The sequence below is a fragment of the Dicentrarchus labrax genome, unplaced genomic scaffold (genome assembly GCF_905237075.1).
Source record: "Dicentrarchus labrax unplaced genomic scaffold, dlabrax2021, whole genome shotgun sequence".
Classification (NCBI taxonomy): domain Eukaryota; kingdom Metazoa; phylum Chordata; class Actinopteri; family Moronidae; genus Dicentrarchus; species Dicentrarchus labrax.
In genome coordinates this window covers 33,483,104-33,498,685 of record NW_026136711.1, presented here as the reverse complement: position 1 = coordinate 33,498,685, position 15,582 = coordinate 33,483,104, and the positions used below count along the sequence as shown (strand labels likewise).

Below are 15,582 nucleotides of genomic sequence, written 5' to 3'. Positions count from 1 at the left end.
ATAAAAATGTTTGACTAACTAGCCCGACACCGGTGGGAAATCAGTTTGTGTGTCCTGTGTTTTGCCTCTGCGAAATACAGTCTAAAGAGTAAAAAATAAACTGCAGCAGTGCAGTTATTGAGGGTGTGTTATCCTTAGAAAGACGAATCAAGGGAACACCTTTTTAGAGAGATGAGATGTCCTTTCCTCTGAACTCGTCACCAGAAACTGACTACGCTTCAGATGATAAGGCCACAGCTGGATCAGCTGTCAGTCTGCAGGTGTCAACAGCTTTTTGTATGCCTTGGAGTTTGTATTTGCACAGATAATGTGATCTACTATCCAAGTAATAATATGGGCACACAGATACTTCTGCTAGTGCCGCGGTGGATTGATGTCCTCCAACATAACAAAGTGTGAAATATCAGTCTCTGCATCTGCATCGTTTCCTCTTAAATAAACAGTTTGAACAGCACATTCATTAAAAAGTACATTTTATTTGCATCTGCATTCATTGATCTGTGTGTCAATTCATACATTAATAATACAGGTTATGATGGGAATGTCTTGGAATTTGTAGAAATAATTTAGTACCGCTTATGCTTCAGGGAAGGTTAAATTTATGTAAGTATATCTCAAGTATAAAGTAAAAATATATTATAATATTTATCTACCTGACTCACAGAGACTTTCAGCCTTATATAAAGCAACGTTTGATTAAAATGATTTTACTGCTGAAAGATTATAATATTAACCATAATAGAGGTTGACGATGAAACATTTTCGTGATGAATGATGAAAGTTGTTTTATTCTTCCTCTGATTAATCAGACCCACAGTTCCGACACATCCAGTAATTTGAACTAGATGGCGAAACACAAAATCTAAACTTGGTAGTAACTTCCATTTGAGTTGATGTTGTTATTTGTCCCGAGGTAAAACTGGGCCGATGTTGTATGAGAGCAGCTGCAACGTTCAATCACTAACAGATTTCTTATAAAGTGACGTGTCGGTACCGATAAAAGCGAAAGACTTCTGTGAAGGATGTATCTTCACTCCTCCCAACAGAAACAACTGAATCGAGATGTCCTTTATAATGACACATCATATCGATTATCTCCTCGAGGAGCGAGGAGACACAAAATAACGGGAATGAAAAGCATCCATAGAATCTACCTGCTTCGGCGATGCTCTGTAGCTCCCCCTGATCTTTGATCTTGGTGTGATCTGGGATCAGTGGAGAGAGGGAGACGTCCTACAGCAATTAATAATGTGTTTGTCAATTCATCACTTTAGAATGACTTTTTAAGACATTAAACATATCATAAAAAACAAGACTTCTTCTGGATTACAGTAACTAAAGGTGCCCAACAGGAAGAGGAAGCTGCCACTGAAGTCAACAATTATTGGATATTAAAAGGGGTATTTGGATCATAAATGCTTCTTTAGCAATGTTTGACTAACAGCTGAGCTGAAAAGAGTGTAAACAACCTTTCACTGCTAACAATGATGGTCACCCATGCAAATATAGTTTAAAATGAAATGCTTTGATTGTATGTCATGGTGGACTCACAGCCCACAGCTTATGTACACATGGCGCCCATATTTTTATTTCTTTTTGGGACTGATTGCAGTTCAGACCCCGAGGTCACCACTAACCCCCGTGAAAGCTGGGAAACAGATACGTTTTTGGGTATAGATTGCTGCATTGTTCCGTACCTTCAGTAAGGTACAGTACACAGTGAGATCATATGCCTCAAACTATAAGAAGCTGTAAGACAGTAAGAATATACACTCAGTGGCCTCTTTATTAGTGCACCCGGACAATCAAATGCAATTTAATACAGCAGCTCTAGCACAAATTTTACAGTTACAACGTGTGTGATGTTCAGTTTATGGTGATATTGTCAGAAATGTGTAAATTCAATTATATGTTTATTGTTGGGCTTATAGCTGAAGGTGGTGTTGCGATGGACTGCATTATATTGAGAGGTGTTTAAAATGTTTTGTGCTTTTATTTACAAGCAGGTTGAATGAATACTAGAACCTCAGTTTACAATGCAGTCCAGTTCAACACCACCACTAACTGTGACCTCGATGCTACAACATATAATAACACCTCTGTGTCCTCTATGACTGAACATATATCGGCTTCATAAAGGCAAGCTTTATGGCAGAACACTTGCATTGGATGGCATTATATTGTACAGGTGTACCTAATAAAGTGTCCACTGAGTGCATTTTAAAAGTCCACTGTGTAGGATTTGGTGGCGCATATTGCAACTCCCTCGCTTCACCCTCTTGTTCCCAGTGTGCCGGAGAAACTACGGTGGCTGTGAAATGCACAAACCCGCTAATATATAGTTATTCTAAGGTTAGGAAAACATAAGAAAACATTTTTTCCACTGATTATACACTAATAAAAACACATTTCTGGATATTATATTCCATTTCTGTCAGCAGATCCTCTTGAATGTTACACACTGGACCTTTAAGAATAATGTGGGTGGTCTGTCTTGTTGAAAGGTCATTTAGTGGGCGTTCAGAAAACACAAATGACACAGACTGCATTTAGCACCGATACAGACGTATGTGGTGTGATTTGCACATGAAGGCCATTTTCGCGTGTGTAAATGTGCTTATATTTTTAAAGCAAAGCTCAAATAAATTGCTGCTTTTCACCTCCACTCTTCTTCCTCGAAGCCTTTGACACAAACACTGGCTTTCACTTTAAACCAGAAATGGATAGCAGTTGACCTCAGCAGAGGGGCTCCTCGGCTTTTTCACCCGGTTGTCTCAACCAGGGATGCAGACTCATTACTTTGCCGCTTGTGTCATGTTGGCACTGGACAGAAACCTAGTCTTGTTTCTCCGGCTCCTGACCCTTTGTTTAACACCAGAATCACATCTACACTTTTCCAAACCAGAGTGGAAACGTTGACTTTGCTGTGTTTGTGCTCTTGCTTTGCGAAGGTCTGCCCCAACAATTACAAGTAAACCACAGACTGTAAGCTGAAGTCACATGGACTCACAAGGAGAACCTGTCATCTAATAAAGCTCGCCATTTTGTTTACAGTGGATCTAAACCTGAAAGTAAAGTCACTAAACTTGTAGTTTGTGTAGTTTTAGCTAAGCATGATGTGTTATCTGTAACATTATTGCAGGATATCCTCAAATAAGGATAAAGTCACTCAATCATTATTGGACTACCTGTTCCAATTACAGATTCATGCTTTAAGACACACACAAGTTATTCACAGTTTTTTTTATAGTTCTTTATGATAGTAAATTAAATGTCTTTGAAGCAATTTGAGAACTTAACCTTGGGCTCTGGGAAATTTTGTTTGTCTTTTATTTATTTATTTATCTTTCTGACACTTCATATGCCAAAACAACTGTTAATCAAGAAAATAATCTGCAGATGAATCAGTAATTATAAAATGATCCATAGTTGCGTCCTTACAAATGACTGTGTCTTGACTGTGTTTGAATAAATTGAACTTTTGCATTATCTTTAGTAAGTCTGTGAGTCGGGGCTATGATTCAGTGTACAGCGACATATTGTGATACTGTAAACAAGGCGATATATTGCAACAAGAACAGTAGGATCTGTATTTATATGTATCACAGTCGCTGTAACAGCCAACATCATCATAAACACAAATATTTATACTGTTTTTAAGAAGTGGTACAATATCACAAAACACAACATCGCAGTTCTCAAGTGTATCAATATTTTCTTAAGGGCTGTCCACATCAAGAACCATAACAATAACTTAAATATATATATATTTTAAAATCCCTTGCCTTTTTCAAGGCTACCTTCATGGTCACAATCCTGACAAATTAGATGCTTTTTCTTACACTTATAGGCATTTCTCTCTCGCTCACAAGTATTCTCTGACTTCTGACACACTGTGCCACATTTCGCTGTGGTATTTATTCCACCTGGCCAAATCACACCAAATTAAAGGAACGCGTGACCCACATTTCCTTCAGATATGGTCTGATATGATTAACCCACAGATACAATGGTTTATCAAGTCCTCTCGTCAGATAGTTAGACAGGTAGATGTACAGGCAGACAGGTACACTTGTATCTAGATATTTAGACAGACAGACAAGAAGAAGGACAGACAGAAGCAGGTAACGATTTTGAAATGTAGGCTGACATCAGATAGAGTCAATCCATCGACAGTCGGGAGCCAGTGGCAACGAAAGGGTTACCATGGTGACCGCGTGTTTACGTCCGCCTCCCGCAGCTTTGGCACAGAGAGCCAGTTTCCATGGTAACGGCTCTGATACCTCCTCCCAGACCAACTGGCGAGGAGGCCGTTGAGCTTGCTGTGTGTGTGTGTGTGTGTGTGTGTGTGTGTGTGTGTGTGTGTGTGTGTGTGTGTGTGTGTGTGTGTGTGTGTGTGTGTGTGTGTGTGTGTGTGTGTGTGTGTGTGTGTGTGTGTGTGTGTGTGTGTGTGTGTGTGATTCATTGAGATGATTCCTCATACCTGTGTGAGAAGCAGAGTCGGTTTGCGCATCTGCATTGGCCTCACGACACGAGGCATACTCGTTCTCACTGCAGAAACCCGCATGCACCTGCTCCACGTCTCACGTACGCCGGCCATACATCAGTATGACACGCAGATGGCACTTTGTGCAGAGGAAAATACCCACGCCACATGTAGACATAAACATGCGCAGATGTCACTCGGCCAGTCGCTCCACATTGGCCTGACCTGGCGAGCTGCTCCCTCCACAGTGTGCGTGCTCCCTGTTCTCTGGTTTCTAAATACAGTCAAGAGCATCAAACGGGGCCGCAGCCAGTTTTAGATCCTTTATCACTCTTTGTGCTTCGCCGTCATAGGAATCGTGCAGTCATTTCTCAGACAACCTGCATCAAATACATGTCCGTGCGTAGGTGTGATGGCTTTGAATCGATGGCTTTGAAAAGCCTGTATTGTTGCTGCTATAGGCCCTCTGGATAATGTCAGGCAATATTTTCATCAGTGTTCAGCTCAGCCTTGCTCATTCAAAATTCCACATAATCCCAGTAATGAGCCGGCGCTGGCGCGTTTTTTCAGAAACACAATGACTTCCTTTGCCAAGTGCAAAAATGTGCTACAGTTTGTGGTGGAGATACATACGGACGACGTACAGTCTCTCACGTTACATACAGATGGACAGAGCCCACGAACAGCAGTGTGAAAAGAGTGCAGGGCATACAACAGACGGCAGACCATGCTGTACATAGTACTGTATGTATAGTAAACACTTAGACAGCTGGTGGTCGATACCTGCTTATGCATCTCGAGCCAGGCTGCCAGTGCTGATTCGTTGTTTGTTTCTCTGTGTGGAGTTTGTGTACAAGAGGCAGCACACTGTATCATTAATTGATGGATTTTCTGTGTTTTAAGAATTAAATCTGCAGGACATTTTGCACTGTAGTTGGAAATGAATTTATCACCATGTCAAGGATTTTGACTTCTCAAGGTTCTGCAGTTTGAGAGACAAACAGAGGTGATATGTTTTTCAGGCCTGGTGTTTATTGGATGTTATGGTTAGCACTGTCTCCTTTCTGTGTAGAGTTTGCATGCTCTCCCAGTGTCTGCGTGGGTTTCTTCTGGGTGCTCCAGTTTCCCCCACCATCAAAACATGTACAGTATATTAGGTTATACTAGGTTAATTAATATCAGGGCCGGTGACCAAAGCGCTGACTTAGATCTGGAGTTGGTCCCCGGCCCACTGTACAGTGGCCGCCCACTGCTCCTAGTACTTAGGATATATACTGAACATTGTACTGTGAATGATTGCACACAGTTGATTCTATTCATTCTAATAGTGATAGACCAATTAACCGGTCGGCCAGTTATTCGGGCCAATTATCTGGCACAGATTTTTGGGATGGATTTTCATCCAGTGCTGTAAAGGAAGTAACATTTCATTTGCCTGAATATCATTAGTAATAATTTCTGTATTTTATAAGAAAGTGTGTGTTAATCTTACCAGTTTATTTTTGCTAATCACCTTCTGTTCACTGACTTACATTAATGGTAGCTTTTAGTAGCTCACAGTGCTTTTTACTTTACTTTTAAATCTTGTTTCATTTTACTGTATCTTTGTGTTGTGCACCTAGAAAACATTGTTTGAAAAATGTTTAGTCCATATAAAGCAACAGTTTCTGTACTCAGACTTCATAAACTTCGGTACAGTTCTGTCATCCACTACAATAAATAGAATGAGTCTCCAACTGGTGCGACTTTGTCTTCTCCATAGACTGCAGTGATGTCTGTCAGGATCGTAAACTGTCAATCAGGACTTCAGAATGGGTTGCTCTCGTGTTATTGTTGTACTACCACATAGTATGAGAAGCTCAGACTGCTTGTTGCCTTGTTTTTTGCTGTAAGCTCTAAATCAAATCAAGTCCTCCATAGTTTTTCTGCACAGTTCATGTCATGTGTCACAGCATTTTTCACACAGCAGAGAATTGTGTTGACATGCACATTTATATTTGAGTCAGGACATGATACAGTCTATTGTCATTTACCTGTTTACATGCAGAGAATCACGTGTTATACAGTTGCCATCTATAGTCATAAGAAACATGTTATTTTGATGCTTTTCTCTCTTTTCTGTGGAGAACACAGTGGGAGTTGTTTGTCAAAGCAAATATTATACAGCACCCTTTGTTTATCTAATAGACTCTGCTGTATTGTCATATTCCAGCAAGCCTAATAGGGTTATTTCATAGTCAGTCAGGTGTAAACTGTAACTGCGTTGGGTGGCTTTTTCAGATCTAACTCTCTTGAGTCCAACTCTAAACCTTTAACTCAAATGTCCTTACTCACTAAGTTTAGTGTCCCATTTAGGGGGGTCTGCTTTACTTGTAAACAGCATGGAAGTCACAGCAGGATGTCTACACTGTGGCGTATAAAGTGCTGCAATGGGATATTTCCATTGGATTATTGCAGAAAATAAGCTCCGTGGCAAACAAAGGACTGTGATCCCTAATCGTTTTGTTCAGCAAGATAATCTTCATAAATTTCACATTTTCTGATTTTGGAAGCGTAAAAGTGAAATGAACTACACCGCGGTCGCATGATTTCAATGTCACCGCCACTAAACCTGTAATCAAATCGTGTAATTACAAGTTGGAAAGTGAGTAGATGCTGTGTTTCGTAGCGAGGACACCGACAACCTCTGTAGTCTCATTTAGCCACTCGTTAGCAACCATCGTTTTAAAGACACGTAAAAGCTTCAGAATTCACCGGTGGCGTATTTACTGACATATTTTATGTCGTAGGACAAAACGTAAAAATCTCTTTAGCTTGTGTTAACCGCAGACCTTATTTCAGGCATCTGACCAAAAACCTATTGACTTTAAGACGAGGGAACTGGGAATGCTAACATCATTTCCGGCCTCATTCCTGCAGAACTCTAGTATGCTGAAATACAAAGAGTTTAACACATCTTGCATCTTGAACCTCAGTGTGATACTTTTTACCCACCGCAAAGTGGGCTGCTCTTCTGTCTGTCCATTTATAAATCGTATCCATGAAACTTCAGCTGACAGTTACATGGTGGTATTCCTGCGGAGTACAGATGCATCCCATAATCCGCACGATGAAACCAACAAAAAACACGACTGAGTCAGTAGGAGTCAGTGATTACTGTAAGGCTGACATCACCCAACGCAAACATTAACATGGCCTTTTATGTAAAGTGGATTTAGTGTGGCTGGTGCTCAGTAGGTTGCACCACTGGGAACTCTCTTTTAGTAGCCAAGTGTCCATCAGCGGCTTCAGCCGATCAATTCAGTAAATCAGAGCCTCTCTGCTGCTGCACACACACACGCGCACACACACACACACACACACACACACACACACACAGAGCTTTTGTCATTCAGAACTGCAGTACCCACGTTATTGACTCCCTGTCCTCTATATGACCTTCAGATGGGGGATAAAGGCACATTCCCTCAGTTCTTCCTGACACTCAGTGGTCATTCAGTATTGATCGGTTTAAAATATTGATAGTTCGGCCGATTGTTTGATTGCTACTCTATCAATACTAGCTTTAAAAAACAAATGGTGTCTGTAGATTTCTTGGCCCTGGCTTTAATTTGAATTTGGGCTCCATAATGTTAGGCCAAAAATGCGTATTGTATTTTATCGTCAGTAATTGGGGGCAATGGTAGCCACAGGTTTTCATACTGTTCTCCAGCAGAGATGGCGGTTTACTGCAGTGTTCATACTGTAGTCGGGAAACAAGGCCAGATTCCTTGGGAATTAGTTTGGAGGTTGTTTAAACATGCTTCACTTTCCAGCTTTCCAATTCTACCCTACTGAAGTGTTCTTGAGCAAGACACCAGCTTCACAGCAGTTCCTGCATGAGGTTTAATAGCTGACCCTTTGCTCTGACCTTCCTGTAGTGCAGCAAAGCTGAGACAATGTCCCTGCTGGGATCAGTCAGGTTGCACATTATTATTCATTATGAAGCAGGATTCATTATACACACACTCGCATTCATACTTGTAGACGAAAGTGTGAGCAGAATGGTCTCACCTTGGAATTTGATTCTATAATGCAGTTTAATCTAGTCTTCTTGGTCAGTGCTGCAGTCTTCAGTTAATTCAGCCTAATTCATTCATCAGAGCTGAAATAATTACAAAACACTGGCATTACTTCCAGTGATATCAAAAGTCACTGAAGAGAAAAACTGGCTTTGTGATATAAATAATGAAAAACATAGATGAAATACAGAGTAAACAGTACTCAGGGGAAGTGGACAAACATCTCACCACAAATCTCCCGCTGCTATAAAACCAAGATGCCAGATAAAACCACAACTGAATCAAACAATGGACTCAATTACCACAAAACATCAGGAAAAATAAGACGCAACAACAAAATGTCAAAAATGACAGCCCAAACAAACTAAAATAGCACTGAGAATGAAGCCATACATGACTTAAGACTGCAGCAGCAAATCAAAGCCAGACATAATTGCTTAATGGCAACCGCGTGTAGCATTCATCCTGGTGCATTTTGGGAAAGTGAGGCATTTTTTGGATAAGGATTCTGATGCAGCTTTCAAGTACAACGGACTGCATTATAGCATCCTGAGCCAAGCACCAGTACGCATTAGCTAATGTTCCACAGCTGGGCCAAGTAAAGCTTTCCAAGGTCAAATCATTTCATCACTACAATTAAATGTCACTTGTTTTTTGTTCTATTTATTTTGTCCTGTAATTCTTACGGATTAATCACCACTGTTGGTCTAATAATGGTAATTGAATTTGTTACAGCGGTTGTTGGAGCATTGTAGCTCTAAACTAATATTGGAGAACTCAGAATTTAAGCTTTATTTCATAAGGTAGTCATTGTATTTTATTTATTTTTGATTAGGGCATTAGTTTATAAGCTGTATATGTACAATCTAATGCAATCCAATGTAGTGGCTTGGCAGAAACGCCTATTTTTGTGAAAAGAGTAGAAGAGTAATTTGATAGCCTGTAGTGGTGGTGCTTGGATCACATTATATATCAGATTTATTTTATTGGTTTTCATATTTGAATATTGGTAGCGACGTCGGTCGGGCTGTTATTCTGGAGCAAGTTATTAAATTAGAAGTTGTTTACTGCCTGTTATTTTTCTGTGTAATGCTAAAGACCTCTTTAACTCCAGTTGTTGGTGAAGCATCACAAACGGTGGGTTGAGTCAGGCCTCGGCATGGGGCGTTGATCTGACTGCAGAGTCTAACTTGCATATCCAAAAAGCTGTTACTGTGGCAGGAATTTAAGTGGCTATAATAATACAGGAGAAGTGATGAAAATTGGCTTCATGCTGAATTTTAGCGATGTGCCACTGCAGTCTGTTTTGGATGCGGCCTGCAGTACATCAGTGAATGCAATGGTTCAAAAACTCCTGATTCAGATTCTACAGAAATCATTACAAGCTGTATTTAACCTCGTGGAATTGCAATCTTGGTGTACGTGACAAAAAGTCACCAATGGATATTGAAGCATCTCTGCATTTTTGATTTAAATGGATAGTGCTATTTTCCCACATGCTACGCTGACCTTGAGGTCCACCTACCAGTCATGAATATTTATGGTTGCAAGTATTTATGCACATACCAGAGACTTATTATAATATCTAGCACATAATATCTAGTACTTAAGCTCTGCTTCCCACCTAATGTCTTTGAGCTGACAACCTGGTGTAAAAATCAGAGGTGGATGGGAAGAAACTCAAGTTCCCTTAGTCTGTAACTATCCTACATTAGTGTTACAGACGTAGCCATGGTGGAAATCCCCCATCTTACATCTACGGCGCTACTGCAGGAGTTTCCTCATGGAGATGATGCAACAGGAAAGCAGCACTAGAGAAAGCGTTGTATCGTCTGTATGACTTTTGCATCTGTAGGGAGAACGGAAGAACGCTGTGCTGCTGAAGCACTTTGGAGGAGTTTAGGGTAATGGAGGTTGGATACTGTGGTTCAATGGTTTCAGGATGAGGAAGGTGGAAACAGTGATGTCACAGCCTGCCCAGAGCATGCTTTGACTCTCCCAGCGTCTCGGGCCTACCGTGGCGTCTTTGTGTGTACAAACGGAAAAATGCACGCCAAAATAGAGTTTGGTCATCCTTAAAGTGATGGATGAAGTAGATTGAAGTATCTCAAGCGTGCTAGAAGTATCTCCAAGACTGTTTTGATCTTTTTAAGCTTTTATGTCGAAGCAGGCAGAAGACGTGTGGTGCTAGTGGTGTTCCTGCACAAGGGATCAAAATGATCAAGACATTTAGGAACCAAACTCTCCTATGGTAGGAAGTTGTGACACACACAGTGTAAGTGCCCAACCACACATTCCCTGTTAATCTATTTAGACTGTAATTCCACTACTTTTCCACTACTAGTGCCGAATTATGTTTTCAAATGGATTGGAAATGGAATAAAAGTAACTGAAATTTAAATGTCTTACTTGAAAGCAGTGGACAACAAACACAGCGTATCCGAGCGTTTCCCCTTGGTTTCTATGGTTCATCATCTACCATCCCCCGACCTTACTGTGGCCCAGGACAGTTCAGGCAATGTGAGCTTGCTTTCCGTTCATCAAATATTATTATTTACTGTAGCAAAGCTTGGTTAATGTCTACATCCATGTTGGTCTTCTACAAAGTCTTCCACTGCTGTGGGACAAGAAAAGTATTTATTTATTAGACCACCAGAAGGCAACAACACTAGAATAACACATGCATGCATTAGTAAGAGATTTTATAACTAAGTAATTGTTCAATTACTTTTGTGCAAAGTAACTGTAACTGATTACTGATCAGGAATCAGTAACCTGCCCAACACTGCTGAAGAGTTACGCTCTTCATGCAGTCATATTGTGATTAATGGTGATGTCTATAAACTGGCCTCAGAACGATATGACACAGTTGACAGGCTCACAGTTGGCCTTCATCTTGTCTAAAGTCTTCAGCAACAACATTTACTATTCTAGGCACAAGGCTTTTTCTGGGAAAATGTCTCTGCTATACAGGAAGTGATACGTTTCATGTTTCAGTTTTTATTTTTTGGTAATGGATAAAAAAAACAACAGCATGCTGACCGGGGGGCAGTAATATCTCTTCTTAACTCCCTTGAGGACTTTTAGTATATGTTGGCTGGGCGGGAGGGGGGGGGTCTGTCCTTTACTGGATTCATCTAAAACACTTTGAGCTCAGTCACATGGTAGCAGCGCTGGTGTAGAGCACCACTCCTCCACTGTGTCACACCGGCTGCACTGCGAGGAGACGTTGAATCATCAGCCAGAGCCAACACAAACTTACCGGAAACATAAGTGTATTCGACCTGTCGTCCCCCCCCCCCAACCTGCCAGCCTGGCCTCTGTGATTATGGTTTGGTGAAATATAGCAGATGATTTAATAGTATTAATACCCGGGGTGTCTTTTTTCAGCTGTTTCCGATGTGAACCTAAAAGCTGTAACATCCCGAGGTTTCTGGGAGAATTTTCTGCATGTAAAGTTTTTGGTCACAGCATGATTCGCACATGAAGCAGCATGTGCTCAGTATGATGGACACGCATGATTTTTATGATTTTTTTCCCCCCACGTTTCAGTGTGTACTGACTATTAGTCATTAAATCCTTGATAAGGTAGAAAAAATTGCATCATCCTAATCCTCTTTCTCATCCTCCGTGTTTTTCTGACTTTCTCCTTCTTTCTCTCACTCTTTTTCTCCTCTTATGACTAGTTTTTTCTCCTTCTCTCCCAAATGCTATCCTTTCTCTCTCTAACTGTGCCTTTATCTGTTCTTATATGTACAACCAGAGGAATATCAGTCCCTCCACAGTGTCCCATATTTACCTCCTTCTGTCTCTATAATGATAAAAAGGGATTTCCCCAGAGTTCTTGCATCCAATATTTTCATTTTCAATAAAGGGCATTAGCAGTATATTTTATATACAACTGTGGAGTATGGGTTAGGAAGGATGCTGCAACTGAGGAGTGTACAGAAACACTGATTAAACCAGCATTAGGGTTTTTTGGGTCACTTGGGGGCAGGCTAACAAGCTGTTAACCCCACATTGACACATTATCACCTTATGGAGATAATACGGCAAACATGTTAGCAAACGGTTTGCCAATTTACACATCCAGCAGACACAGATCAACATTAGCATTTAACTGCAGTCGTGTTCCTGGCCACCTATTGTATGTTCATTACTCCAATTATTACACTCAGCTCTGTTAGGGTCTCTGCTAAAAATGTCTGGTTCCTTAGCTGCTACATGCTCCAGTGTGTTCGCCAGCTAATTGCTAAATTAATCTGTCTGCTGTCTGGTGCTGGGCGAGAAGCGTACAGTTGTTTTTTTTTTTTAAGAGCTTTCTCAGCTAAATTATGCTGCCTGAGATTGAACCAAAACAGTGAGTGAGCTAGTAAAAAACCAAAACAGTGAACTGAAATGCCAAAAGCTCCACAGAGCTGACGGGAACTGCTGAGTCAGGTGACAACTCTCTGTGTGAGTGCCTTTGGATCCATTGTTAATACCGAATAATAATAATAATAATAATAATAATAATAAACAAATACAAGCTGGTCAGTATTCAGGGTAAAAAACATTGAGTGAGGGTGGAATTACTGATATTATGACTCACACTGAAAATTTCCACCGCATTAATTCCATTAGTGCAACAACAAGAGTCGTGTCATTCTCACCACTCTGTTACTTTTCTCTCTCTAACAGAAATGCTGTTTTTCATTCACTAATTAATTCCTATTCACTTTGCCATTTTCTTCAGTCAGTGTTCTGACTCAAGGAAACGCAACACTTCCTGCAGATGTTTCACATTAAAAGGCTACCAGGAAAGGGAGGGGTTAGGCCCTTTTTATAGCAGCTGGAAAGCTTTTAATGTGAAAGGCAAGCCAACATTATTTGTGTTACGCATTTCATACACCAGAGGTAATTCAGTGTGCTTTAAAGGGTAATAAAATGCACAGCAAAGGCAAAATATTTCCAATTTAAAAGGTGCCAAAGTACAGGCAAGTGATACAAGAGATACATAATTTATTAGTAAACCAGTTCAGCTTAAATCAATTGAAAATGAAAACATAAAAGAACACCGCACATATTCTTACATTTAGAGCAAGCAGTGTAAAATCCTAAAGTTTCTTAGCTTAGACTTTAATAGTGGTGAGAATAGGGGTTGTCTGATATTACCTGGGGGGTTATTTCAGGTCTGTGTTGAATGACAACAGAATGCTGATTCACTGTTTTTTGTTTTCCGACTCTTGGGACAACCAGTAGGCTAGGCCCAGATGTCCTAAGGGTTCCAGGAGGTTCATATGGTACGAGCATATTGGCGATGCCTTTTGGGCCTGGAGGCACGGAGTGATTTGTAGACAAGCAGCAAGATTTTGAGGAGTGACAGGTGGCCGGTGTGAGGGTTTTAGAACCGGTCGTATATCCTAGTTTTTGTGAGGACCCTGGCAGCGGTGTTCTGAATAAGTTGGAGTTGACAAAGAGCTTTTTTTGAAAGCTCTATGAACAGATGATTTCAGTAATTAAATTTCCTGTAAATAAAGGCGTGGATAAGATTGTCTACATCTTGCTTGGGCGTTAATCTTTTGATTTTAGCAATATTCTTTAGAAGGTAGTAAGTACTAGATTAAATCTGTGTCAGAGATAAGGGCAAGATTTCTGGCTTGACCCTTGAGAGACAGGGAGTAAAACATGAGAGCAAAAAGGGGGTAAAGCTCCTGGTAAAGTAGAGCTAACTACGAGAACACTATGATCATTCTAAACTTAATTTATGATGCTTCTGTTTCAGATGTTCACTGGCCTCCTGAAGCACACGCCACCTTCGGCCTCCGCTGCAGCAGCCTCCTCCTCTGCCTCGGACCAAAACAGCAAGGCACAAACCACACTTCCCACAATCCCACGGGGACACCTGGTCGTGGGCCCCAAGGACCAGCTCCGCCTCCTCACCCCCGTGGGCAGCACGGCGACGTCCAATCACTGCGCGGTGGCCGGGGCCCACGCCGCTAAGCACTCCGGAGGAGCCCCGCGACCTCCTTCCTCCCTGAGCGAGGAGGACGATGGAGGAGGAGGAGGAAGGGTGAAGAAGAAACGGAAGAAAAAGGACAAGAGAGAACGGGAGAAAGGAGGTGGGGACGTGGGGGAAACCGAAAGCAGCAAACCAAAGAAACGAAAGGAGGAGAAGGAGGTGACGGTGGTCACACTGAGGAAGGGCAAGGAGCCCAAGGAAGGCAAGGAGCGAAAGGATCGTAGGACCAAGGGGAAGGAGGGCAGGAAAGGGAGCGGGACAGAGCTGAAGAATGTGGCAGGGGGGAAAGCGGCAGGGGCCGCAGTGGCCCCCGGACCAGCTCAGGTGCCTGTTAAGGTGCCCGGCAAAAGAGGAAGAAAACCGAAGGTCAAAGTCCTACCTCCTGTACCCACGAATCAAGGTACACAGTCACAGTGCCTGCAGTGTGTTATCAGTGTTTGTGCTGGGCCTCGGTGATGGCTTTTAAGTGGTTGTGTGTGTTGGAGTAGAAGGGGGTTGTGTGGGAGGACGTTATGATGTTCATTTGGGTTAATCGTTTGTCATTCATCGACAGGATGACAACTATTCACTGGTTCACTGTTCTCAAACGTGAGGGTTTACTGGGTTTCTCTGTTTCATAACCTTTAAATTTAGAGGGGGTTTACGAAGGCCAGGTTTCACAATTTTAATTAATCAAATAATCCAGAGGTGGACGTGCCCCCACATTCCAGTCAGATGAACTCGAATACCCCTTTATCAGCACTATTGATGTTCCATTTAAACTGGATGTTATTTAACACTATTGACTATATAAAAGTGGATAATATTAGTATATTTTTTTTCCTACTGTCAGTTTTAGTTTTAACTTTGCATTTGCAGCCTCCTACTTGTGGCACAAGCTGGATGTGTCAGCGATTTATCCGGTTTTTGCTAACAGTTTAGATTTCTCTGCTCACTTACTAGTTTTCATGCACTCTTCATCTCTAACACCTGGTGTTCGGGTGTAAGAGCTGACTCAATATGTTGATATATGTATGTATTTTTAATTAAAATGT

General features: G+C 41.3%; 1 protein-coding gene across 9 annotated transcripts in view; it reads left to right on the top strand.

Moving 5' to 3' along the window:
* Positions 1-15,582, top strand: part of chd6 (chromodomain helicase DNA binding protein 6) — a 101,252-nt gene that overhangs the window by 30,556 nt on the left and 55,114 nt on the right. For all 9 annotated transcript variants that reach the window (XM_051415087.1, XM_051415088.1, XM_051415089.1 and 6 more), the window contains exon 3: positions 14,312-14,948. In XM_051415087.1, the coding sequence (XP_051271047.1) occupies positions 14,312-14,948 (637 nt within the window). The remainder of the gene's footprint in view (positions 1-14,311; positions 14,949-15,582) is intronic.